The 26,885-nt window shown below is 54.7% G+C and overlaps 3 protein-coding genes across 3 annotated transcripts; 2 read left to right on the top strand and 1 right to left on the bottom strand.

Moving 5' to 3' along the window:
* Nucleotides 1-1,544: 1,544 nt before the first annotated feature.
* NCLIV_049910 (conserved hypothetical protein) lies at nucleotides 1,545-9,469 on the top strand (the record flags this gene model as incomplete). Its single annotated transcript, XM_003884543.1, has 10 exons — nucleotides 1,545-2,126; nucleotides 2,593-2,825; nucleotides 3,557-3,619; nucleotides 4,315-4,378; nucleotides 4,598-4,731; nucleotides 5,267-6,632; nucleotides 7,270-7,367; nucleotides 7,820-7,924; nucleotides 8,444-9,321; nucleotides 9,426-9,469. 10 exons carry the CDS (start codon nucleotides 1,545-1,547, stop codon nucleotides 9,467-9,469), a joined length of 3,567 nt encoding a protein of 1,188 aa, XP_003884592.1.
* A 4,254-nt stretch (nucleotides 9,470-13,723) lies between these two features.
* NCLIV_049900 (hypothetical protein) lies at nucleotides 13,724-19,022 on the bottom strand (the record flags this gene model as incomplete). Its single annotated transcript, XM_003884542.1, has 7 exons — nucleotides 13,724-13,775; nucleotides 14,354-14,541; nucleotides 15,237-15,369; nucleotides 15,632-15,777; nucleotides 16,086-17,485; nucleotides 17,699-18,173; nucleotides 18,921-19,022. The coding sequence occupies 7 exons, from the start codon at nucleotides 19,020-19,022 to the stop codon at nucleotides 13,724-13,726; spliced, it is 2,496 nt and encodes an 831-aa protein (XP_003884591.1).
* Nucleotides 19,023-22,696: 3,674 nt separating this feature from the next.
* On the top strand, nucleotides 22,697-26,880 carry NCLIV_049890 (putative ubiquitin-conjugating enzyme; the record flags this gene model as incomplete). The annotated part of the gene is made up of 8 exons (XM_003884541.1): nucleotides 22,697-23,021; nucleotides 23,480-23,583; nucleotides 24,023-24,090; nucleotides 24,410-24,461; nucleotides 24,754-24,798; nucleotides 25,083-25,141; nucleotides 25,826-25,930; nucleotides 26,757-26,880. 8 exons carry the CDS (start codon nucleotides 22,697-22,699, stop codon nucleotides 26,878-26,880), a joined length of 882 nt encoding a protein of 293 aa, XP_003884590.1.
* Between the last annotated feature and the right edge of the window lie 5 nt (nucleotides 26,881-26,885).

The raw sequence follows: 26,885 nt of genomic DNA, 5'->3' as shown, positions 1-26,885 counted from the left end.
AGAAGCACTAACTTGCGAGGAAAAGGAACTTTGGAGGCAGCAGATGTGGGTCGGCGGGCTTGTGTTCTTCGAGACAGGCCGAGCCAGCCACGATGTTTGTCGTACGCCTGCATGCAGCTGGAGACACAGTTTTTTGGCCTCGACTACTCCCGCGCTGTTCTCTGCGACACTCTGAGCAACTGTTCGCGGTCTGCTGGTCTCGCACGCCTTCTCCTTTTTCCGGATTTCGTCGGGAAACAAGCACTGCGTGCTTTCGCCTTTTCTGTACGCCAGAAGAGCGAGAGGGAACCCCGAAAGATCAAATTCCGCCGAGCAGTTCACGAAACGCGCAAAGACGGCTCTCACGGTCTCGCCAGAGAAGAAGCCTGTCGTGGATTTTTTGCCGCCTCCATTGTTTCTGTTCCCCTTGCGCTCTGGAGCTCACCGAAAAAAAATTCGGCGGCCAGAAACAGGACAGAGAGTGCTCTGGTCGACAGCGTCTCTCTAGTGGGGATGTTTTTGTTTCTCGTGCGGAATTGTCGCAGGTTCTCAGCTGTGTCAAGCTCTCTCGCTTACCGATTTCTCCAATCTCTGTGTCGCGAAGAACGCAGGCGAAGAACAGGCGCATTTCTTCGTCCTTCGTATAGCCTCTCCCTCCACACAATTGTGGTCTCTCCGTCGTCTCACTTTCGAGGTCTGTCTGTCCTCTCTTCTTCTCTCCCGTCTCGTTCACGTGTCCCTCCCTTGTCTCTCTTGGAGAAAGAAGGTCGTTCCTCGTTTCTTCCCAGTTCCATCGGTACTTCCAGTTTCGAGCGTCTCCCTTTTCGCCTGTTGTCTTCCAGCTGAGAGAGAATAGCACAGATTCGGCCCATCTCTAGATGAATCCAATTCCCTCTGAACAACCTCTTCTACAACGTCTCCTCCCCTTTCCCGCTTTTTTGGTCTCCTTCTTCCTCTCCTCTTGTCTCTTCCGCTCCTGGTTTCTCTTCTTGTTTTCCTCTCTCCCCGTGGTCTTCTGGCCGGTCATTCGCTATTGGCATTGCTCTGTTTTCCAGTCTTCCTTTTCCTCTCCCCCCGTCGGGCGCACGCAGCGACGTCTTCTGCCTCTCGCGCGCCTCGTTCTCCTCGTTCTCGCCTCTTTCGCCTCTCTCGTTCACATTGCGAAAACCCGGTCCCAAAACGTTTGTGAGCGCTTCTTTCTTCTCAGCGCATCTCCTGCGGTGGCGGCGTTCCTCTCTGCTGAATCGCGCCCCGCTGTCTCTGTCCCCTCTCCGGCCGGCGCTGAGCCAGTCCGCTCCTCGCTTCGTCGCCGCTTTTCCTGCCGCCAGGTTTCTTAACACCTCTCTTCCTGCGTCTTTCCTCTGCATGCAAAGTGTTTCCGCTGCGTGCAAAGATTCTGCAGAAAAGCATGCGAACGCGCCATAGGCCTCCAAAGTCTCGCCTTCTCAGCTGTCTAGACACTCGCACCTGCGCGGGTCCCTTTTCTGCGCGAGAATGCGAATCTCAAGCTGATCAGATGCATGCAACCAGGCCGGCTCTAGCCCTGCTTTTCCCCGCGAAGAATCATGGGAAACTCCCTGGGCGTTGACGTTACGGCGTGCACCGTCCGAGTCGTCTCAGTCGCCACAGCCCCCAGTAAACCCAACAGGAGCTCCTCTCCTTCGTCTCCCTCTCCGAGCGCTCCATCTTCTCTTCCTTCCTCTCTCTCCTCTTCTCTTCCTTCCTCTCTCTCCTCTTCTCTCCCCTCTCCTCTCCCTTCTTCTCTCCCTTTTCTCTCTTCCTCTTTCTCTTCTCTCCCTTCCTCTCGGTTTTCCTCTGCCCACGCCTCTGCTCTCGCTGATTCCTGCTTGCCTCCGCGGCTGCAGGGGAGCGACAGCCGCGAGGTGCCGTCGCTGGATCCGGTCCAGTGGAGACAACGGGCGTTCGTTCACATCCTCGCGGCGACTCTCCCAGGAGTGGAGGTCCGGCGACTCGAGCACTCGCTGCCGTGCTCTCGCTGCGTTGCCCAGATCTCTGCGGAGACGCCTGAAGAGACGCGCGAAGAGACGCCTGAAGCGCCTCGCGCGAGGGAGAGTGTCCAGGAGCGAGGCCGCAGCTTCGACCGGGATGCGAAGAGAGGAGCAGAATCCGCTGACGCGCCGGGCGAGGTCAGAAGCAGCGAAAAAGGATGCGAGAGACCACGCCGCTGTTCGGTTTTGCGAGACCACGAAGCCCGCGGAGAGGCGGGGACGAACAGCCAGGAGACGCAGGGCGGAGAGGCATGTTCTGAGAGAGGTTCTTCGGAGCGCCAGGGAAGCGAGACTGACCCGAAACGAAAGTCTTGTGAATGTCCTTGCAACAGCATCGTCTACCTGTGGAGCATGGAGTGGAAAGACGTTGAACGGCTTCTCCCTCTTGCGCTCCCGTTTCTGGAAAGAGGCTGCCGCATCGCCATGACGGGCAATGGATGCTTTGAACTCCAAAAACTCCTCCAGAAACACCTTATCCTGTACATCTTTCCGTCTCTGTCTTCTCTCTCTTCCTCTTCTCTCCCTTCCTCGTCCCCGACTGTTTCGGCATCGCCTGCTGTGGCGGCATCGCCTTCCGGTTTGTCTTCCTCCTCTCTCCGTCCAGTGCCGGAATGCGCCGCCAGAGAGCGCGGGGAAGGTGGCGGAGACGGACGGTTTTTTCCGGAACGAGACGGCGAAGAACGCGAACGAGGCCTCGGCGCAGGGGAGACGCTTCCGAGAGAAGAGGCAAGGGGGCGACCCACGAAGGGAGAGGAAGCGTGTGCGACAGGTGCGGCTTCACATCAGTCCCGAGCTGAAACCGGCTTGTCGCGTTCGGAAGAAACGGCGAGAGGATCTGTATGTTTGCGCGCTCGTCCAGAGAGGGGAAACGCGGCGGAGACTCCCAGGCGCATGGACGAGCAGGATGCACACAGCGCGTCGTTGGCGGCGCTAGCATCCCATGTGCATGCAGAGAGCCTCGATGAGCGGCGAGAAAAAGCGAGGTCGCTTACCATCACCTTCGAGCGCGAAAGCGTGTGCATCATCGAGGCGCTTCACTTCCTCATGCAACACTTCCCCTCCACCGTTTTCCATTATGACGGGTGCGCTTTGAAAGTCGGCCAAACACCTGCTGCATGCCGACGTCCCGGCGTCTCCAGTCCCCCTAAGGCCAGAGCGACGGGTTGGGCTTTTTCAGAGAGACATAGGAGCGACAAAAGGAAGAAAGGACGATGCTTTCAAGGCCTCCCGACGCGACTGACGCCGATATGGACACTTTTCTTCTCGGAGGACCAGAAACATGCATCTCTTTTGAAAAACGAAGAAACGTTCATCTGGAAAAATATACATACATACAAAGATACAAGCATACAAACATACAAATATATATATATATATACAAATATATATATATATATATATATATGTACGGAAGTAGGAAGCTCAGAAAGCACCCTGAATGTGTGTCTGTCGGTCGGGATGTCGATGTGTACGCTTGAGCCTGGCTGTGTTTGGTCTGCCTGCAAGCATCCGTTTGTGTTCTGTGGATTTCAGTCGCGTTTTGCTTTTCTGAGTTTGGTGTCGATCAGAACGCGTCGAGCGATGAACGAAGCTCCAGCGGCGGGTCCTGAGGCGGACAACTTCTACGAGTGGTAAGTTCTGCGCGTTTCTTTGGTCTCTGGCCGTCGATTCTGATTTTCCTCTCGCGATCGCTGCAGCTGCCGCGCTTTCTTCTGCCTGGCGTGTCGGCGTCGCTCAACTCTCGCCTTCCTTGTAAAGACCTTAGCTGCCTTACCCACGTGCCAATACAGTGCTTAGCTTTGAGAAAAAGCAAAGTGCAGCGTGTAAGATACTCTCGGAACCCTTTACAACTGTGTATCTTCTCTTTGGAGCAGTGCGGACGTGGTCCACGTTACTGTCTATCTCTGAGCCGTAGAACGGTCGTCGGGGAGGGGCGTGTGAGGTGCTGCGTTTGCCGGGTGTCTTTGGACTTGCGAACCGCCGTGTCCCTGTGAGGAGGGCTGAATTTGGTCCTTTCTCTGTCGCTGGTTCGAGTATCGCGGGTTCTTCCCCTTCGCGGGGGGGAGGGCGTGAATCGCGTTTTCAGATTCGCTGCTCACTCTTGTCTCTGCATGCAACATTTTTCAGTCGTCCCGCACAATATGAGCCGTGAGGTGGGGTTGCGGCTACTGGCTCTGAGAGATGGTCCGCCCTTGGGCCGCAGAGACCGCAAGTTTCAGGCGGATGGCGTTCCTCCAGCTGTGCGCGCGAGGAGCTCCTACCCCACAGAAGACTCTCTGCACACTGGCGCTGTGTCGTGAGCGATGTTTCCGGTATTTTTGTTCAGCCCGTTAACCCCCAAAGAGAGACGCGGCTTCTACCCGTACCTTCTCGTCAATCTGAAGGCTGGCGTGAGCTTTCATAAAGTCCTTTCAGTCCCTTCTTCGCGCTCGTGCGCGCGCCAAGATCCCAGCGATTGCCTCGCCTCCTTCGCAGGTCTAGCTGATCACCACTCCGCCACGGCGTCCTCGTGTTCCGGTTTTTCTTCCTCGTGTTTGAGCTCCCCAGTCTCTTGTGGAGAGACAGAGATTTTGAAAGGCTCGCGTCCGCGGGGCGTTGCGAGCTCGCAGAAACCGCCAGCGGCCTCGCCGTGTTGTCCGGCCTCTAGGCCGCCTGTCGCTTTTTCGCGCACCGAAAGCTTCTGCGCGAGTCAACGGATTGGAGGCTCCACAATAGGAGGGGCGACCTTCATGGGTCTGTGCAGGTGAGAAAGCCTTTCTGTCCCCGTTTTTTGTCTGTCGCCTCTCTTCAAGTCAACCTTCCGGATTTCTGCTTCGCGCATTCGCAGGGCGCGTGCGCGGCTGTGCGTTGGCGTGCGTGGAATGCATGCTGTTGTCGTGTCTCTGCATCCTGAGAGTCTCTCCTCTTCTCGTTTCCTTTTCATCTTGTCTCTCCTTGACCTTCCTCTTTCTCTCTGTCTCAGGCCTCCTCTTGGTCTTGTCTCTCTCCTCTTCTTCTCCCGCTTTCTTCGCTCGCTCCTCTTCTCTTTTCTCTTCTAGAAACTATCTTTTTCTCCTCTCTCTCCTTGTCTTCTTTCTCTCCTTGTCTTCTTTCTCTCCTTGTCTTCTCCTCTTTTCTTTTTTGTTCGTTTTCTCGCTTTTTGCAGTTCCCTTCGCCGCCTCTCGTTTTGCCATGGTGTCTCGCCCTTTGCACGCGTTTTCTCCCTTTAAGAACGCGCACAGCTGCCTGCGCGCCTCGCATCTGCGGCCTGTCCGTACTCCTCCGTTGTCGCCTCTCAGACTGATTCTCCCTGGCGAGCTGTCTCCGAAAAACCTCCTCGAACTGGCTGCAACGGGAGACAACCGCGTGTGCGACATGCTGGTCCGAGACATCTACGGAGGCAGCTACGACGCGATTGGCCTGAAGTCCTCGACAATTGCTTCCACATTCGGGAAACTGCAACACATTCCCGTCAAGTACCTGAAAGGGTACTCACTTGCAGCCTCCGACAGAGAGGCTGAGAAGGCGAAGCCTCGCCGGCGAGAAGAAACCAAGAAGCGAGGTGCGGCAGCGTCTTCGCGGCCTCTGTCTCTCGACGGCGCGTACTCTTCTTGTTCTTACCTCTTCCGCAGGCAGTTGACCTGTCAGGCTTCAGCAATTAATTCATCGCATGCGGCCACCGAGATCCCCTCGTCGCCTCGCCATTGCAGCGTCCGGTCTTCTCGGGACGCAGGCGACGAAGACCGAAGGGATGTGGAAGGAAACGAGGAAGCACCCGACGAAGGACGGAAGGCGTCTCTTTTCCTTCCCCGGCTGGGCGTGGGGACGCAGGAATGTTCGCAACTCTCCGGCGGAGCGAGACAGTCTTCGCCTGCGCGGATGCCTCGGGCAACTCCAACTTCCTGTGAAGGGCGGAGAGAGAGAGAAGACGAGAACAAGAAAGCGCACGACGAGAACAAGGAGGAAGGAGACACTGGCGTGCAAGGGACAGCTGCCGCAGCAGGTGCCGTGAAAGCTGCGGCTGAGTCGCCAGGGAGGAAGAGCGAGAGACGCGGAGATTGGCATGCGCCAAACATTGAGTCGCCAGGGAGGAAGAGCGAGAGACGCGGAGATTGGCATGCGCCAAACATTGAGTCGCCAGGGAGGAAGAGCGAGAGACGCGGAGATTGGCATGCGCCAAACATTGACGGATCGTGGTGCAAAGGCTGTTGCGGAGGACCGTTTCTTGAACGCGAGAGTGAAGCGGTGGAAGGCTGTTGCCACGCAGACACGGTGTGCAAGTTCGAAGAAGAATGGTCCGAAGACATGGAGTGTGATTGTTGCTGCCTGTCTGACGAGTGCAGCTGCGAAGAGAGAGAGAGGGATCTGGAAGATGAGAGCTGGAATTCGAGTGTCTTAGAGGAAGAGGAATGGGAACCAGACCGGCTAAGCGAGTTGACAGACGAAGACAGCGTGATGGCTCGGGACGAAGACGGAGACGCTTCGTTCTTCAGCGCCACGACCGCAAACGCGAGAAAGGGCGAGAGAGAAGACGGAGAGACAGGGCGCGTCGAGAGACTTCCCCAGGGACTCTCCATATCCTCCGACGCGGCCGAAGGAGACACGGCGCGGAAAGTTCAGGGGAACAGTGGAGACAAACTGTGCGAAGCCATTCTCTACAGACGCGTAAGCGAGGTGGACGTACTCCGCGTGTGCGCCAGCCTCACGCACCGCCGCGGAGTCCACAGGGTTCAGTGATTCACGCTTTTGACAAGAAGGAAGGACGAGAATGCGCAGCATAGTCGCCCCATAGTCTTGCAGAGAAACGACAGAAGGGTAGCGAGATTGATCTAGGCAGATAAAGATAGATCGTTGGATTCAGGCAGCTCTCTGTATCTGTTTATATGTGGATCGCCTTAATACAGAGAGATCTGGATAGATATCGATAGACACAGAGAGGTACATACCCGCACGAACCACAGCACGCAAGAGCGCAGATGTGTTGAGATGAACAGGGGTGGCGATCTATGTCTGCCTATGTAGAGGACGAAGAGGAGCTTTCCCTTGGCATGGGAGCTTCCTGGGCGAGAGCGTGGCCCAAAAGGCCCATTGGTTTTTCGTCGAAACTTGTGGGCTGTTGCACGTGGTGGCGGTTTCCAGAAAAGGGCGAGACGGAAACGGGGCCGAGTGTCGGAAGTGTTCCAAGGCAAAACGCAGCGTTGCAGCAGCGGCTCTGCTCGTTTTGCGCTCCTCAACTGAGTCGCGGATGGCGTTTCGGTCTTGTGCGAAAGCGGGTTTTTCGCGTGCTCGTGCTTGTCTGCAGCCGACTGGGCCGGATATTGTCCGGTCGCTCTTGACGCTCATGAGCTTCAACGTGGCCCAACAGGCCTACTTGCATGCGACGCTCCACGGCCTGACAAGGTGTGTGTTTCGCGCTTTTCTCGCTGCGCCTCGGAGCGCACCGTCGTGGTCGCACGTGCCCCGTGTCCCCTCTCGGCGGGCTCTCCTGCTCGTCGTCAAAGCATCTTGGTCTCTCTGTCTCTCCACCCTCCCCCACTTCCTCACTCTCCTGTGTCCCTCTTTCTCTGGCGTTTCACGCGTTCTCGTGCGTTCTTCTTTTTCTTCTCTTTCCCTCGCGGGCAACGTGGCTCACAGATGGATGTGGGGAGGAGACGCCGACTTCCGTCCCGCTCTTCTGTGGCGGTCGTCATGGCGCTGTTCTCCTCACTGAGTCTCTTTCTGCGCTTCAAAGGACCGACTTTCAGAGACGCGTTTCTGCCGAGCCGTGTCCGGCCCTGTCCGCACTGCACAGCCTTTTTGCGCGCTTTTTTCTTCTTTGGAGACGCGGTTTTTCGGCTCCCCGTTTTTCTCAGGATCGCCCTCGTAGGGTTCCTCCTCGACGTGCCGGCCTTCCTCGCCTCCCTCCAGCACTCTGTGCGCTTCTGGTCGAGAAACAAGGTCAAAGTCTTCTTCTGCAGGTACGTTTGTGCGCCAGGTAGTCCTGGACACTGAATCCATGAGCGTGAACACTGTAGTTCTGCTGAATAGATTTACACGATTTTAAATGTTAGGTCGGGAACAAACTGTGTGGCGAAGGCCCAGAGAGGCCAGAAACAGAATCATCGAGAGAAAAAGGAGGAAGGAAAGAAGAGAGAGAGACGCAAATTTTGGAGGAGACGGGCCGTGGAGAAGAAGGAATGAGAGAAAAACGCCGACCCTGAGGAGAGGACAAAAAACACAAAGGAGGCGCGGGCCCGTCCTTTCAGTTCCGTCTCTCTCGGTGTTGGCGACGCTCGAGTGTCGCCGGAGCTTTTCTCTCTTTGTTTTTTCGCGCTTCAGCTGCTCATTTCCCCTCTCGTCTCGTGGTTTCCGCATCCCTCCTGTTCTTCTGCGTGGTGTCTCTGTCGCTTTTTCGCCCGTGTGCGCTCTGTCTCGTCTGTCTCGGTTGTCTCTGTATTGCCTCGCTTTTCCCGTTCCTTGTTCTCTTGCGTGTCCAGTTTGTCGCCTTTCCTGGGTGCGCTCGGCGCCTCTCTGGCGCATGCACGGTTCTTGTTTTCCTCCCGAGGCGCGGGCCACGCCGCGGACGCGTGTGGCGAGGACGCGTCGCTGTCGCCTGCCTCATTTCCTGCCTCGGACGGTTGCAAGAAGAGTGAAAAGAGTCCCAGCTATTTGTCGACTTCGTGTTCGTCCTCGACGCGAACGTCCTCGCCGTTCTACGCCTCCGAGTATCGCACCTGCTTCTCTCCAACAAAACGCGAAGTCTCTGCGCTCACCTCTCGCGCGCCTTTGCGGTTTTCGCCTTGCTCGTTTCCGGCTTCTTGGACGACGTGCGCGGCTTCCGCTTCTTCGCCTTCCGCCCTTCCGTCCACGTGGCTGAGGGCTGCGGGGCTGACTCCGGAAGCGCGCCGTAGTCACGAGGCCGTCGAGGACGGCGAAGAGGCGAAAGCAACGACGTGGCCAAGCGCGTCGCTGCTTTCGCCTCTTCGCGGCAGCGGGAAACAAAGACGCAGGGCGTCCTCTGTGCCGGCGCGAGCGCGTGGAGCAAACGCAGATGAGCTACGAAGCGAAGACCTCGAAGACGAAACCAAAGACGAGGCACACTGCGTTCGCTTCTCACGCGACAACGCACCTGCCGTCTTTCCTCACTGGGTTTCCCACCCAGTCCCTTTCTTCTCTTCATCTTTTTCTTTTTCATCTTCCTCTTCTTCATCTTACTCTTCTTCATCTTACTCTTCTTCATCTCCTCATCTGCCTTCTCTCATCTTCACGCGTGCTGACCAGGCAGAGGCGAGTGCTGACGGGAGTAGCGCTTCGGGGTTTGCGTCTGGGCCGGGTCTTCCGGCCTCATTGTCTTCGCTGCTGTGTGTGGAGGGGAGTGAGAAGCGGGAGGTGTCTCCTCCGCGAGCGTCCGCGTCCCTGCCCGCGGAAACGTTTGCGGAGTCTCAGTTTCTCCCGCCTCTTCTGCGCTCGCCGCCTCAGCCGCCGTTCTCGCCTTCGACGCCCACCTCCTTCGTCCCGAATGATGCTCCGTTCTCTTCGCGTTCGCCTCGCCCCGCCCCATCTTTTCTGCCTGCGCTCTGTGCCTCCCCTCCCGAGCCAGGGCGCGCCGCTGTCGCCTTGTCCGCCGGAGCCGCCTCGCTCGCTGTCTCTTCCCCGTACACCTTGCCATTTGACACGATTGCGGAAGAGACGCAAGAAGACATGCAATCGGCTTCTCCCCTCCTTCTTCCGCAGCCCCTCCTTCCTCCTCCCCCTCCTTTCCTTCCTCCCCTCGCGTCTTGTTTCCACGTTCTGCCAGGCAGAGAAGAGCTGCTGCGCGGCGATGATCATGCGAGCGAACGAACAGCGGAGGGAGATCAATACATAGATCAAGAGAGAGATCAATACATAGATCATGAGAGAGATCAATACATGGATCAGGCGAGAGATCGATACATAGATCAGGAGAGAGATCAATACATAGATCGAGAGAGAGATCAATGCATACGTCGAGAGAGAAAGGGACGGAGACGCCGGGACGACCTGAGAGGAGGAAGAGAGAAGCGAGTTGTAGGGAACTTTCCGGAGAGGGAAGGAACGGCTGGTAGAACGGCGTTGGAGGGGGCTAGGGACAGAGCAGGCGACCGAAAAGGAGTACGCGAAGAGTGAATACCAGCTACTAGGAGAGCGACCAAGAGACGCAGATAACCGAGCAGGTAGCAACGAAGGGAGGGAGAGTCTCCTTAAGTCGTTTCGTGTGTCTGGACCTTTGGTGCGTGCTGGGAGCGAAGTGCCGTGTTCAATATGGTCTAGGGAAGTTTCGCGAACTGTGGCGCGATGTTCACTGAGGAGAAACCGAGAACGGTTTTTTCTTTCTAAGAAAACAAGAGGCAGGCAAAGAGAGTGAAGGCCCCGTTCTTGGAGCCTCGATATGTTGGTCCGTACGCCGTAATCACCTCCACGCCCGCCTCAGCCGTTTCGGCGCACAGACACAGCCGATTCTCCCTCGCTTCTTCGAGCGAGGAGACGATGCGGCGGCGCTTCTGCGCTCCGCAGTCACAAGCGGAAGAAGAAAATAGTCTTGGATTTCGTTCCCATACTGTTTACAGATAAAAAGCACGCCTGATTAGGTAGAGAAACACAATGAAGCACGCGTATATACAATATATATACATATATGAGCCGGAAGAAGGGAGGAAAGTCGCTTGAATCACGATCCCGACCGACAGGTTTCCTGTCGCTTCTGTGAATGCCGCGGAATCGAAATGCAATTTCCCTGCACGATGGTGTCGCGATGCCGCTCATCTCGAAAACGAACTCTTCGTCTTGTGCGACTTTCCGAGCCTTGCTGCGATAAAGGCCGTCTTCGCTGGGCGCCGCTCTACAGTCGGACCTAAAATGTGGGAAGCCGTGTGCAGCAATTGGAACTGGTGACGCTTACCGAGGTGGGAAGGCTGTCTGTGCGAGAGACCCATCGCCGAGAACTGTGCCGTCGCCAAAATCCGCGCCCAGCGAGAGAGCGAAGACCCCGCACCCCACAGAGAGGCCCTGGAAACTTTTGGACACGCCGCGCGCTCCCCCACGACGCAAATGCAAGCGCGGGTAGTTGCGACAGGTTTGACACGCGTTGCCTGGCGAAGTCCTGTCTCGTCGGCGCAAGACCAAAGAGACGCTTCTCCCTCCGTGCTTACTCGAAGGTCTACGTCCCAGAGAGTCCTGTCGCCGGGTTCCGAATCGTGCGACCGTGTGTAGGAGCAGTCGCTGAGAAGGATACGATCCTGAAATCTCCCTTGTGTCCAGCTGTCTCCTGGCAATCTCCGGTTTTTACGCACGGGGGAGGCGCTACATTGGCATCCGTTTTCCTTGGCGCGCCCCTGGTCTCTCCTCCCATGGGGCTCTCGCGCCTGCAGCGGCGCAAGGCAACTTCGTGGAGTTTTTTTTCCCGGAGCACGAGAGCTTTTCTCTGGACTGCCTGTTCCGCCTCTTTGCCTGCAGCTAGCGGCCCTCGCAGGGTCACCGAGACGCGGAGACTGCTAACTGCCTTGTTTCCCTGCGATGTGTTGTGGCGACGGTCCCAGAGAGAGACGGCGCTGCGACTCGGAGCAGTTGAGAGGAGCTAACCGACCTGGGGTGGAAGCACGGTTTCCAGTCCGAGAGGGACGCCTGGCTGTCGAGAATTCACCAGGCTCTCTCGGCAAAAAGTGTGCGCGAGATGTCCCCCGCGTCTTCTCCGAAGGACGTTTCGTATTCCGTCGCACACGGCCGCCAAACAGGCGACTGTTCTCTTCGCCGTAAAGAGAGACATGGCAAAGGTGTGAGAGAGTGGAGTGTGTCGCTCTGGAGCTTCTTTCCCGAAAAACCAAAACGTCACCTGAGTTTTGCCCTGGGATAAACTCTGTATTGCTTATACCTCCAGAGAACCTTAGCGACACCAAAGTGTCTTTCCCTAGCTCTCGCACAAGGAAACCGCGTCTTTCGCGTCCTCCCGGGAAGCGTGCAACTGAAGCACGCGGGTGTCTTTAGGATCTGTAACACGCTCCCAAAAAACCGTTTGGAGAGTCTCTCGGCTGCTGCGTGCGTCTTCTTCGCCCGTGTGGGGTCAGACTCGTTCGCCTGGTTGCTTCCGCTGCAAGAATCAAAGAAATTTCTCGTCCGGCCTGCCTCTCTTTTCTAGAGAGAAGAAGTATGCAGGTGCACTACACTGCCGCCAAGCTGTCGACTTCCGACTTTTTTTTTCCTCCCGCGAGTTCCCGCGGGCGAGTTGCGAGCGCCTTCTTGCGTTTTTTCCGGTCTCTGCGCCTTTCCCGCTAAGCATCTTTTCTGGAACTGGCGTCCTCTGAAAAGGGAGAGACTCCCCGACGCTACCACGACGAGGTAACAAAGGAGCGTCGAGGACTCCGAAAACTTCCTGCGTCTCTTGTGTGTGCGTGTGTTTGTGAGCACATACACAAATATATCGCTGCATATACTGCTGCACATCTACGTTTTTCTATCGGGATACACACGTGTCCTCTGACGCCAAAAGGCGCCCCGCTATAGACGCGCGCGCTCACGCCCGTCGTCTCCTACGAAACTGTCGTGGTGCCCCAGAGACTGCGAAAAGAAAAAAGAGAGGGAGCAGCCAAGGCGCTGCGCGCTCTTCTCGTCTACAAAGACAAATTTCAGACTTTTTACACATGCCTGGCGCTGAACCGACGCCGTCTGCACTTCCCACACCGCCTCTCTCGCGCGTTCTTCCTCAAGCGCCACACGACATGTTCCTCGCACCTCCACAGATCCAAACCACCTTCGTGCACACATCCTTCGACCCAAGACTCTCCCCACACGTGCCTCTGAGCATGCCTCCCTCCTCCTGGATCCTTCTTTCATGCATGTCTCTCGCCCCCTTTCGGTGCCAAAAATACTCCTCTCACCACACGCATATTTTTGCGCGCGGACGAGGCGCGAGGAAGAGAGAACGTGTCCCTTTTCCTCTGCACCAGTCTCTATCTTCCGTCCCCTCACCCCTTCCGTGCTCAGGGACTGACGGACTCGCGCACGCGCACAGCTTCACACACGCGAGGAGGGCAAAGTCGTGACCTGCCTTCCCCCTTCTCCTCCACGTTCCGCGTTTCCCCCACAGTCGCCCTCTCCCTCAGAGGCGCAACAAACTTCACACGGCTTCCTGCCACCCGCATCCGGTGAGAGAACGAAGGAACGCGCGACACGGACACATACACATTTATACGCTGCAAACACAAATTCACAAACGATGCACGACGCTCTCGCCTTTTCCGTGCGTCGGACCCGGTAGATCCACGAAAAAAATCTACTCGCCGCGTCACACGGGCATTGCTACACATGCGTGTACGTGTATGCAGATGTGCATAAAGCAAAGTAACTATCCATCACAGAAATGCATGCACGTCCATGCAAGCATATATATACATATACACATGTATATTTTTGAGTGTATATACGCCGAGACACTCAGGTGTGTACATGCGGGTGTGTATGTCTCGCTCTGTGTTGTGGGCATGGCCCTCCTTTTCGCTTTTCGAACGGACAGGAAAATGCACACACATACACGTGTCAAACAGAGGGAGCGACACGGGCTGAGACGCCGTCTGTTTCCGTCCCCTCTTCAGGCGATTCCTTTTCCCAGAACGCACACACGCACAGACTCGCGAGAGAATCCGCTCCACAGACACGCCCACACACAAGACACTGTAAGAATCGGTGCGGCCAACAGAGAAACCAGAAAAGGGAAAAGACGCCCCAAGAAGTGGCTCCGAAAGACTCCACCATTTCCATCGGATTTAGAACGCCGCCTGGACAGTCGCGGGGCTGACGTTGTTGTCCACCAAGTGTCTGCATAGACACACCAAACCGCAGAAACGGAATTCGTGGAAATCGGAAGGCTCTCTCGAAGCACATTTCGCCACACACAGAAAAGGGCCGACACAGCTATTTGCGCCCCTCCACAGAAAAGAGATAGAGAAATGGAAAAAGAGGCAGGCACACAAGCACATACAGCGACAGATGGGAACACGCACACATGTACAAACGTATGGAATTTGCGTGTGGATTCGTTTTTGGACAGAAAGAGCACACGGAACGTTACACACAAATTCAGCAACAGAGACCCAGAGGCATCAAAAGAGAAGGAACCCACAGATCGATCAAAGAGAATACAGAAGGGGGGAGAAAAATTCACATACACACTCTCTGAGTGGATGTCCAAGAACGGCGCTCACATGTCGGGAAAGCGTCTTTATACCTACACATAGCCAATGTATAAACAGCAACGAACGACCGAAACAAAAGGCCTATTCTGGCATCAAAGTATATATATATATATATACGTCGGTATAGCTATGCACATATGCAAAAACAATCCACCTATATATATATATATATATGTAATTGAAACGTTCGTCGAACCGTACCTTCGGATGTGCGCCTGGGCTCGGATGATGAACGGGGCTCTCTTCATGAGCTGTTTCTTGTTGCGCTGTCGGACGTAGAACGCCTCGAGGACGGAGACGACCGGTTCCCATGCGCTCAGGCAGTCTCTCTGGATTTGCGTCAGTTCCTTTGCACCAGTCTGCTTGAGGAAAACCATCGTCTTTCCAATCTAATAAAGAAAACCGCACCAGAGACACCCAAAACACACGTCGAGCTCACTCTCAAGAAAGGACAGAGGCGAAGTGAATGCACAGGCTCAGCTGATCCAGTCTCGCCCCTCCACACGCCTCGTAGCTGCCTTCAGAGACAACCCCCCCACGTCAATCTCCAACATGCGGAAAACTCTAAACTCCAAAAGACTTGCTTTCACCAAGTCACCCAAACCCAATCACCATGGAACAACGCACTTACATATGCGGATACGTCTTTACTATAAATACCCCCCAACACGGATTTCCGCGTCGCGCGTCGCAACCTAATGAACGTATATTATTTATACATATACATAGGGATAGAATATGCACATCGAGAGACGCCTCTCTGCACATTTCGCCGATGTGTCTGGTAAAAAAAGACAGGACGATCTTGTAGGAATCGGCAAATATTAGGGGAACGCACGCAATCTCCAACCGCAAGTACCGCCGGCGACCGCTACCGTATTGAAGTCGCATGAATCCCCTAACACGTGCTACAGATCCACAAGCCTACGATATATATATATATATATATATATATATTTATATGTTTTCACGTATACATCTATCTATATGTATTTTTTGTACAGAATTCGTGTGGCTGTTGATCCGTGCCGGGGCATATGATTGCGAAGCAAATATTCGAAGGCGTTCCCTCCTCGCAACGAACCTCGTATTCCTCGCGCGGGAGTTTGCTAGAGGTGATGAGTCTCTGCGCTGCCTCCTTGGGGTCAAGGTTGGGGTTTTCCGACGCGGCGAGATCGATGAACTTGAACTGGTACAGAAACTCCTTGAACGGTCGCCTACCAAAACGCAAACATGTATGCACAGGCTGCATAAAAATCTACCCTTCCTCCCTCTTTTTCTCACGCATGTACATCGATGGATGTCGCTATCGATCAACCTGCCTTCAGAGACAGATTGCACACCACCAATGTGTATACATCGATGGCGACACGCACCGTTACAAATGTCGAGACAGAGGAAAGTAGCTACGCATACAAAATTAAGCATATATGCATTCGCGTGGAAATGCGAGTTGCATGTTCTCCATCTCAGGGTTACCTGTAGGAGTAGCCAAGCTGACGCAGCTGAAGCGCTTCGAGGACGGAAAGAGCGTGCAGCTGAATGAGCATCTTGGACGGCACCCAGTCAAGGGGTTTCTTCGTGTCGTTGGGCTTGATGCAACGGATGAAGTGAGGCTCGGTGCTCTGAAAACAAAGAGAGATTCCGTTTTTCCCAGTCGCATGCAAAACGTAGGCATTTCACCACGCGCATATACACACGCACGCACAATATCACCCGCGTTGATCATGTGTATATGTATGTATGTATATATATATATAAAGAGTATTTGTGTCTATTATGTGCGTGTGTGTACTTGTACGCTTGTGCGTATTTATACTATGTGCAGGTACACTAGTGTTTTTGGATGTGCTGCTTTGGTCTGGGTTGCCGTGGCTGGACGCCGTTCTTCTGTTTTCCCCTCTCTTTTTCTTTCGAGGACCAGGAAACGTACGTTGATGAGTTCCATGAGGCTTTGGAGTTGCGTGAGGAACTGGGAACCAATGAGTTGGCCCTTGGCCATTTTGCCCTTCTCCATGACAATGCCGGCGAAGAGTTGCGCGACGACGGGGTTGCTGCTTTGCTGGACGATTTCCATGATTTCTGCGCGAAGCACGTCCTTGTTCTTGAAGAGGAAACCTTCGGCGTTGTACTGGATGTCTCCGACGGTGTGGGCGATGAGGAAGTTGATGTTCGGGCATACCTTCGCAGGCTTGAACTTGTTGGTGCCTTTGAGGGTGTTTTTGCAGTTGGAGAGGAACTTTTCGTCCGAGCCGCCAGGGGCGAGGCACTGATCTTCGAGAGCAGAGAGGACCGAGCCGTTCTTCGCTGTCAGGATCTTGATGACTTCCGCGTTCGAGGTGAAAACCAGCTCTTTGGAGGAGATACCTTCGTCGCGGTACAGCTTGCTCTCGCGGTCAAAGACGATGTCGACAAAGTTCTTTTGCAGCATTTCGTTGGTGATGTTGATGAAGAACTGCTCCAGCGAGTTGTTCTTGAAGACCTCAAACCCGAAGATGTCAAGCATTCCCATAAACACCTTGAAGTCTCCGGGAGGCTTGATGTTGCGGTTCAGCCCCGCAATGATCCACATGAACAGCTTGTCGTACATGGCCTTGGCGAGCGAAGACTTGAGCATGTCGCCGTCCTCCTGCTTCCAGCGGCCCTTGATTTGCTGTCCGCCGGCGTAGGAAATCTTAATCGTAAGCTCCTCGCGGACCCGCTGGGCGTCCAGGAAGAGCAGCTGGCAAGCCTTGTTGAAGACCTCGAGGCTGGCGCCTTCAATCGCCGCCGCGTCATCGATGCCGCCGTCCTTCGTCGCCGTCACCTCCACGTTGCCGAGCAGCAACACGCCGCTGACGATGCTCCACACGCTCGCCACTTCGTCTTCCGTGAGGTTCATCGACCGGAAAGACTCGCAAACCTCCTGGAACTCCGCGACGTCGTCAATCCCCGGCGCGTCCAGGCACAACGGGTTGATGTACTTGTACTCTGTCAGCGGGAGAATGTGGAAACGCTGCTTCATCGCTGCGTCCGAACCCTTGCACATCTGGTAAAAAATGTGGTAGGACCGCTCCTGCTCGTCCTGCGTCAGCACGCGCGACTTCTCCAGCAAGAAAGCCACCACGGAACCGTACTTGATGCCTCCCTCGCGGCCCACGTCCAACTGCATGAAACGGCCGAAACGCGACGAGTTGTTGTTACGAATCGTCTTGGCATTTCCAAACGCCTCAAGAACCGGATTGGCAGCCATAATCGCGTTCTGAATACGCAAATCCATCGTACCGGACTTCGCCGCCGCAAAGTATCTCATAATCTGTTTCGTCGCCTCGGTCTTTCCCGCACCCGATTCACCTGAAGCACACGCCCCAAAAATGTAGACATAACCGAAAACCCAATTGTTTCCGCAAACACACATACATATACACACACACGCACGGATATCTAGACACACAACGGCTGAAGTGCACGCAATGATCAGTATGTTCAAGAGTCGCACATATATATATGTGTGTGGAAAAACCTAAAGGTAAGGGCGTCGGCTTCCACGTTACGTTTCTTGCGTACCGGAGACAATGATGGTTTGGGATTTGTTGACAGCGTGGAGGTTATCGAGAGCGCGTCTCGCGGTGTAGAAGACGTGCGGCGCGAGTTTCGTGAGGTCAAAGGTGTCTCTGTACTTCACAATCCAGTCGAGGGTGGTGTTGCCGAGATCGCGGAAAGGGTTGATGGCGACGACGAGAGGGTCAGCTGTCGTGTAGATCTGGTTCTTCATGAAACGGACCTTGAGGAAATCGAGGACGCAGGGGATGTTGGTGTGTGGCAACATGCCAATGTCTCCGTAAGTCATGGGGTCGATCTGGCTGTTCACGTTCCACGCATTCGCCTGTGGGACCTCGAACGGCTCGTCGAACCCAGGCGGATCAATCTGCACGCACGTCAAGCTTCCCTTGCCCGATCCGGCCTGCACCACGCACTTGGCAAACATCAGGTCCGGATGTTCCTTGACCGACGGAGCCAAGTCCGTCCAGATTTGGAATCCCTGAAAACGCAGACGCACACGCCCGACACGGGGAACCAGACTGTCCACGAAAACACAGCCAGTGGGGGAGGGGGGGTTTGAGCCCTTGAGGGACCGCACGGCAAATAGAGTGCACGGGAAAGACACGCCGGCAAACCTGGGAGAAAAAAAGACATCCGGAAGTGTTTTAGGGAAAAGAGCTCGAACAAGCGTTCCTCAGAAACAGCCAAGGAGAAAAGCGAGGGCGGGCACTGGGAGAAGGAAAGTGTTTTCGCGGCAGGACAGCGAGTGAACAGTTTCAGTGGAATGGGGGGGCGTGTGGCTGCCGGCGTGACAACGGGGAGAAGCATTCTACCCTCTACAGAATCACGGAGGCGATGAAGAAAGACGAGAGGGAAAAGAGAGCTGCTTGGACCCCTGCCGAATGATTTCAGAATCGACGACGCTTCCCACGACCCTGGAGAGGCGAGCACACGAGCCGCAGAAACCCCCGTGCAAACAAAACCGACCAAACGTTCTTTTTCCCTCGGGAAGGACTCGCTGCTCGTCTCTCGCTGTCCAAAGAAGGCGCGAGAGGTGTTAGCGACACGGGCAAATCGATGGAGTGCAGTCTATACACCCAGGGGAGCAGCGGGGAGAGTATGTGAAGGAAGAGAGAGCAGAAACGCCGGCGCCGGAGATCCCCGAGGCACAAAGATGTGGGTGTCTCGTCCTCATACACAGTGGCTGATTTGCTTTCCCGCCCGAGAGATTAGGGAAAGCACGCACTTTGTAAACATTTCCGGACTGGTCGACGGCGTGGACGTCTGAAGCCTTCTTCTTCAGGGCGGCCGCCGTTTTGACCTCCTCGGAGGGGCCCTTCGACGCCATTTTGTTTGCGAAAAGAAAACAGAGTGGGGGCGAAACGCAAGGAAGTTGCAGACAGTTGAACTTTTCTGGAGCGCCGCACAGGAGCCGCGCCCGACGACGGTTTGAAACTAGACCGAAATTTCTCACGGCGTGGACAGGGACGAGAAACGGGAACTGACGAAGACGACGCACGATTCTCCGTGGCGACGAGGGCGTGCGTGTGGGAAAAAATCACAAAACACGGACAAAAAGTTGAACAAAAGGGGGAGAAAGAGAAGAGAGGCGCTTTCTGGCCGCGTCGCCGAGAGAGAGAGCGAGCAGCCCTGGGGTGTTCGACATACAGCCGTCGCGCGCGCGCTCGAAACGTGTTCGTTTCTGTTTCGCGCGCTTCCTTTTCTCGCCAGCCCGGCCTTTCCTTTGCTGCTTTGCCCGATATCGGGAGATGCTTGCGTTTTCTGCGAGTTAAAAAGGACGGAAAGGAGAGACTCTTCCCAAAAGAGCAACACAATTTCTGACGAAATGGAGCGAAGCAGCGAGAACCGAGCAAACAACGACAGCGTTGCTCGCCGACAGCGAAAAGTTCGAACCGACACAGGCCACTGGGGGTAAAGGCCGAACCGGAGAGTGCGCGCGCTTCAGACTCGCGCTCTCCCGAGTGAGGCCTCGCATCGACAGGGCGGCACGCAAATTCGCGAGCGAGAGAGCAAGTCTCCATGCGCAAACCGTTGCAATGTCCCCTAGGGCCACACAGTCGCAAACCCTCAGAAAAAGGACACACCGACGCCACGCGCCTGGTGTTTTGAGAGAATTTCCCGCTACAGTAAAACGGACGCACGCGCCACGCACACAAACACCATATAACTATCTGGACGTAGCGCTATATATGAATCCGGCCCGGGACGCGCGAGAGGGCTCAGAGAGAGGGGTTCGAGGGAGGTCGTGTGTTCCGTTCGTCCGTTTCTCGGGCATTTGGCCACGAAAAACAGGAGCGTTCTCCGTAGGGGGAAAAAGCGAAGACGAACGCAACCCACTGCGGACGCGCACGCCTTACACTTAGTCGCGCTCCCCGTGCACTCCTGCCCTTGTACAGCCTGTAGAGATCTTCTGTTCCCGCTGCCTGGATGCCGCCTAAAAACACTCACTTTAAGACCCGTCAGAAAAGCTCGGCCAAGGCGTCACGAGGTTGCTCTGCTGCTGGGCGTAAAGCTACCGTTTGCGTGCCTGAGATTCGCACATCGTTTTCGCACATGAAAGGCTCCAAACCCTCAGTGGATGGACTCAGAACATCCCTTGTCCGCATCTCCTGCAGCGACGCTTGCCAGAAATAGTGGGTACGTCCGTGATGGTTCCACAGCTGTATATTGCTTACCGAACTCGATGCTTTCTCTCGCAGTCACCCGTGGATTAGTAAGGGAACAGAGTACCCTTGTGTTTGTTTGTACTGGGGCCTCTATGTACGGGGAGTTATTTGTGTATTGTCTGTTTCCCCGGGTACATACAAAAGGGTATCGGCACGTTTGAAATTTTCCAGAAGACGCCAATTCAGAGGAAGCCCCTGAATGGAACGGTAAAAGCTGTAAGCGGGGGGCTCCTTACCTTAAACTGAGTACTCAGGTAAGTACAAACCGTACAAGGAATAACTGTGCCCATCTGTGCATCTAAGTTGTAACTGGGTTGTACATATTAGGCGCTATCTTCCCGGGTAAACTTTGACGTATTAAACCAGCATGGGATCATAAAAGACCCCTCTCGCAAACGCAGAAAAGGGTATTGCTCGGCACTGTCTCGTCCGGCTCACGTAAAGGGTGTCGGTGTTGTATCTGCCATTGGCCCGAGAAACTGGGGAACTGCCCACCATGCCAGGTGTATCTACACTCGAAGCAAAATGGCTTTGAAGGCTTCAATCCGTGACGTTTCTTACGCTGATGGCAATAACTCTGTCCTGATGCCGTAGCTCGCACTCGAGGTGGGGAATCTGTAGCTCGACGCCGCGAGTGCCTCTTGCGCGAGGACACCCCCTGATGCAGTCTCGCGAAGCGGTCCGCGAGGCCAGTAGTGGCGCGTCAGTTCCGAATGAACGCAGAAGTACGCTTGTTCTGTGGAAAAGGCGGGGAGAAGCTCCTATCTGACTCCCGATTGGCTCACGCCTTTTCTTTCGCTCCTTGCTAAGTTCTAGTGCTTTTTCTGCCTCGCGCAAGACGCACGGCGAGAACGCTGCAGGTTTCGTGCCACGGCTGTGCCCTGTGTGTAGTAGGTAAAGGCCTTGCGAGTGCTCGGAGGTCTTCATTTACCGTTCCTCGTTGGATTTGCCGGTTCCACCACTTCGTAGGTCTTCCTTCACGCGAGTTTCTGCTGAACAGGAAACTCTCAGCGCCACCTGCCGTTTTTGTGTCAGCTGGCGACGAAACGCAGCGCTCAACATACAACAGCGTGCTCGTCAAATTTCTGGCGCGGTCACTGCTCCGCTCTCGCTCGTCTCCCGCGGTGACTCGCGTAGGGGACGGTTCAGACAAGCAGGTTCGAACCGTTTTCCCTTGCATTCTTTGTATTTTCTCTTTCAACTGCGTCTTCGTCTCCGCAGCTTCTTGGAGGCGTCTCCAGTTTTCACTCGCCCACTTTTTCCCCGTCTCCGGGCGCATCCCACCACTGCGCCTCGCTTCTTCGTTGCATGTGGCAAGAAGGTATCGTCGGCACTGTTGCCTCGCCATTGCGTGGATGCTGCCGGCCGTTTTATCACTGCTCTGTCCTGCGTTCTTTTTCTCTTGTCCGTTCCGTTCCTGTCAAACCTTCCGCGTTTTCCCGCCGACTGGGCTGTACCTCGCACTCGTCCGTACGAACTGACACTGCGCGGCTGGTCACGGAGCGTTTCCTCGTTTCTCCCCCACGTTCCACAGCAGCACTTTCTCTCGTTGTTTCTCTCGCTGTATCTGCCTTCTTCGGCCTGCCCGTTTTGGATTTCTTAGTGTCTTTCGCTCAGGTCTTGTCCTTTATTCTCGGGGGTCATCTCACACCGTCGTTAGTTTGTCTCCTCAGCCTCGCGAGGGCGCAGCTGATTCTCCCCGTTCTGCACTCAGGCGTCGTCAACGTCGCTTGTTGCGAATGTGCATCTTTTTCGGCGGCCTTCTCGCTTCGACTCACTCTGCATATACCCCTCCCCTTCCATGTGTGCTTGGCAGTGACGCCGTTTTCGGTTGATCGAAGACGTGCGGTCCGGCGCGTGAGGTCTGCCCTAGGTCACAGTTGCAAAAATATAGTTTCTCCGTAGGCTCGCACGTACACATGAAGAATCTGTCAATTTTATTCACGCTTGCACTGTTCCTGGCGCGATGACTCTCTAGAACCGCTGCAGTTCCGACTTTTGAAACCGGGATCTTAATTAGAGAGTTTTCCACGGTTTGGGAACAACACCCCTCCGCTGGGAAAACTTTGCCCTCCCCCCGCTGCTTGTCACCCGTCTCAGCCTCATTGCAGCGGCCAGTTTCTTTTGTCTTGTGCGTCTTTAGCCGAGTGTGATTCTCCCCTTCCTCGCCTCGGTCTCCCATTCCCCCTCGGCCTCTCCCTCCGCCTCCGTGCTTAACTCCTAGCTTTGTCCTCTCCGTTTCTCTTTTCCTGTCACCGTTTTGCTGCTCCTCTCTTCCCTTGCCTTTTGTGACCTGCCGCTTCTCCGTTGGGGGCTTTCGTCTGCTTTTTTCGCCATGGCAGCGACGCAAGCGCGAGGCACGCCGCGGGAGCATGCACGCCTCTTGAAAGAGTTGGCGGACATTCAGCAGCTGCAGCGAGCTCAGAGCGGCTCGCCCGATTCGGCTTCGAATTCCGCAGGAGCTCACGGCGGGGTGTCTGCGCAGGTTGTCGACGGCGACATCCACAGATGGCGAGGGTTCATCGCAGGGCCTCTCGGCACGCCCTACGAGGGCGGGCACTTCACTCTGGACATTGTCATCCCTCCGGACTACCCGTACAATCCCCCCAAGATGAAGTTTGTCACGAAGATATGGCATCCAAACATCTCCTCTCAAACAGGTGAGCAATGCTTCCTCAGCCACCTGCCGCACCTTCCCGAGTGTGGACCGTCGCATTTCACACCAGTCAGGAGTCCTAGCCGGGGCATCCACCTCTCCTTTCTGTCTCAGGGGATCGCGCTTAGAGTTGTCCATCGCGAGCGGCCAGAGTCGCCGCTCGTCGCGCGAAAAGAGGACTGCGTTTTGCGTCCCCCTTCTCGCCCCTGGCCCAAACACATGTGGCAAGAGCAGGCAGCGGTGGATCTGAATCCGTGCCTTGAAATGGACGCACATAGTCAACGTCAATTGTGGGAAATCGCGGATATACGCGGGTACAGATACATCCACGTATGTAGAGCTGTTGTTTTGTCAGCGCCTCTCAAAAACACATGCATTAAGAGAGCCGAACACTCTCATCCATATATATATCTATATATATATGCTTGAACGTCACTTATTTCGCTGACGCGCTGTCCACAGGGGCGATTTGTTTGGATATCTTGAAGCATGAATGGTCACCTGCGTTGACAATCCGAACGGCTCTTCTCTCGATTCAGGCGATGCTTGCTGACCCTGTTCCAACGGTAAGCGTCGTTTTCCGCTCGCCACTCCCCCTCGTGTTTCCTTGCCTTTCGAGTGTGCTGGTCCTCTCTTTCGACTTCTTTTTCCCGTCTCTTCTTTCTTGGTTTCTGCGTTGCTTTTCGCTTCTCCCTGGCATCCGCTTAGGTTTTCTTTGCTCGCTTTCTGTGTATCTGTTCGTCGCCGGCTTTCGCAACGTCCTTTGCTTCTTTTTGGCGAGTCTCTGTCACGGGGCTCTCCCGTTTTTCCCTAAAGGGTGCCTTCGTGAGTTCATGCGCATACACAGATACGTATGACAACACGTATGACACGCATAGGATTTGCATGCAAACGTCAGGCTTTTGTGGTTGCTTTAGGTGGAAGCCGCTTCCTTCGATCTTCTGTGCAGCGCTATCTTCGGGTGCGTGCGCGTCGCTTTTTGTCGGGGTCGGTTTCTTCCTTCAGGATCCTCAAGATGCAGAGGTCGCAAAGATGATGATGGAGAATCACCCTCTCTTCGTGAAAACAGCCAAGTACGGGCCTCTAAAATCCTGTGTAGGAACGCTTTGTTGGGACTGGGTGTTTCGCATTCCTCAGTAATCACCTCGTCGACACTGGGACGGCTGGCATGTCTACGTGTGGGCGATACGGCCTGTGTACATCTCCGCTGTCAGCGCGTTTCCCGTACCGTCAGGCAGGTAAACATCAATTTGCTACTATCGTCTTCGTGCCAAGGAAGACAGAGGTGGGGGCATCCAATTCTCCTATTTATTGCGGCAAGTCTATTAGGGTCTGTAATTTTTTTGTGGAAGTGTATGCGGGAGGCCCGCGTGTGGTGTCGTGCTTTCACAGGTTGTGGACGGAGACGTTTGCGAAGGAGGCGCAGGACTCGCAAGAAGATAAAGTGAGCGTGGACATGGAAAAGAAAGCAACAAAGGGAAGAGAGACCGCATCAAGAAAGATCCAAATACAGAGACATTACAGTTTGGGCCGCGCGTACATCGCACCCTGATCCCTCTCTGTTTCCACGTGCACCTCCACCGCTGTTGTGCGTAAACGCATGCCTGTCTCTTTGTATATATATGGATATAGAAATGCAACTTTTGATCTTTATTTCGAAGAGGCGGCTGAGGCAGGAACACGCCTGTCACCAGGATTCTGTGCATGTTCCCTGTACGTGGGGTTTTTTTCTGCAGGTCAGAAAGTTGACTGAGATGGGATTTGCGGAGGACCAAGCGCGGGTGAGGAGCAAGCGATCGAAAAAGAGTTGCAAATATAAGTCTTTGCAAGTGGACACTTCCGCCTTAGCGCTCCTGAAGTCGGGGAATGCGCGTGTGCTTTCGGATGCTGCTTTTTAACTGAGAGAGAGAAGCGATTGTCTCTGCGGGAGGCAATCGCTTAGCCACCGAGACGGCGCACTGTAGAGCCGAAATGGAAGGAAAGGAACCGTTTTTGCGTCGTTTCTTCTCTGAGGATGTGCGGGCCGATGAATCGCCCCAACGTGTGCTTTCCTGGTGTGGTGCAGGAGGCTCTGCGGAAACACGACTGGGATGAGACCATGGCTCTCAACTCCCTGGTCGAGGGGTGAGCGACCTCGGGAAAAGTCTTTCCTTTTGCGGCCGAAAGCGTTTTTCGCGTTTCCTTGGAGCCGAAGCGGCCTGGCCAGACGAGGCGCAGATCAAGAAGGCAGCCTCTTCAATAAATATGCACGTGCCTGAGCCGCTTTGTCGCGTCTTTCTCTCCGTGTTGCTGAAGAACAGAGACGTCTTGGGCGCACGAAAGAGCAGCTTTGTGTGGCAAACAGCTTCGCTGCTTTTGCTGCCTCGCGTCGCTTTCGGCTGCGGTTTTGGAATCTGGGGAGAGATGTGCGGGTATCTCTGTGCTGTTTTTTTGGGATGGCACAGCGGGAGAGAAAAGCGAGCAGAAAGGCGAGCCTGCTAAGAGAACGGATCGAACCTCCAGCCGTGCGTCGCCTCTCCAGTCTCTTCACCTTCGTCTCTCGTCTCATCTACCTCTCCAGTCTTCACGTAATCATATGGATACATATGCATACATGCATGCACCTTTGTCCATTATATATATATATATATATATATAAATATGTCTGTATATCTCTATTGGGACACAGCCACGAGTATCTCCTACGCAACACCGTTTTCTTTGTGCTCACTTTCTGTGGCATCTTTGGGTCCACCTTCTAGTGGGGATGGAGGTACAAACCACAGTGTGCATGAGATCTTGGAGACTCTCGGCTTTTTTTTCACCGAGCTCAGACAACACAGAAAAAGACACGGGGAAACTCGCGAAAGAGCACAGAAGGGAGGCTGAGAAGCGCAGGGCGCAAATCCCTCCTGCACAGCTAAAGAATCTGGGGTAGGCAGCGCCAGAGTTCGTTATCGGGCCACGAGAAGAGTGGCGAGAACAGGCAGAGTAGGAAAAAAGGAAAAGCCCGAGAAGGGAGGCAGACGGAAGCATGTTCCACTTGGGTTTCTCAACTTATAAATTTTTCCCTACGCACGTAGCAGTCTCTCTTTTTCGCACACTCGCAATGCAGAAAAGCACGAAACACGAGCAAGCACTTGCAGCTGTGTACGCAGTTCTCACGTACTGCCCCGTTGGGTAGTGCGTCAGCGGATTCTTCGAAGAGTGAAGATCTGTGTGGAACAAAAAGACCAGGTGATTTTGCGCCTCTCAAGACGAGGAATCGAACCGCGCAGGTTTTTTTCTATCGACGGTCGTTTTCTGTCGTTCCCCGTGATGCTGTGTGTGAACAGACTACTGGTCCTTCAGTTTTCCCCCATCCCGACTTTTATTTATATATATATATATATAGTTATGAAAGCATACAGAGAGGATATGGAAATCTACAGTTGAGAAGCAAGAGGGTTCAAAAGCAATTGAGCAGTTCATCTTCATTTGTTGTGCTTATGTTTTGTTTTTTCGTGTCTCTGTTGTTGCTTGCCTTGCTCCGTTCCAATTTCTTGTGACGTTTGACCTCGCTCTCTTTGGCCCATTCGACCGACGTTCACTCGCTTCCGTCTGTGCTTGCTTGGGGGCTCGTTTGCCCAGTGCTTTGCACGTTGAGAGGAACGGCGAAAGTCCAAGGTTCCTTGTGAGTCTCGTTCTGGACTCCCGTGAATTCCCGCGCTTGCGGGCTTACTCGCATGTTTCCCTGACTGCGGTTCTTCTTTCCTGTCAGTCTGTCGACGGTCAAACGCATCAGCAAAACACGCCGTTCTTGGTTCCTTATTCTCTCGAGCATGATCCATTCTTCGGCTTTGGAAATCTCGCAGACCTACAGCAAATGTCAGGGGGCGGCATGAGCCTC

Source organism: Neospora caninum, chromosome X, assembly GCF_000208865.1.
Source record: "Neospora caninum Liverpool complete genome, chromosome X".
NCBI lineage: Eukaryota > Apicomplexa > Conoidasida > Eucoccidiorida > Sarcocystidae > Neospora > Neospora caninum.
Note: the sequence above shows the minus strand (reverse complement) of the source record. Positions and strands in the feature narration are given on the sequence as shown.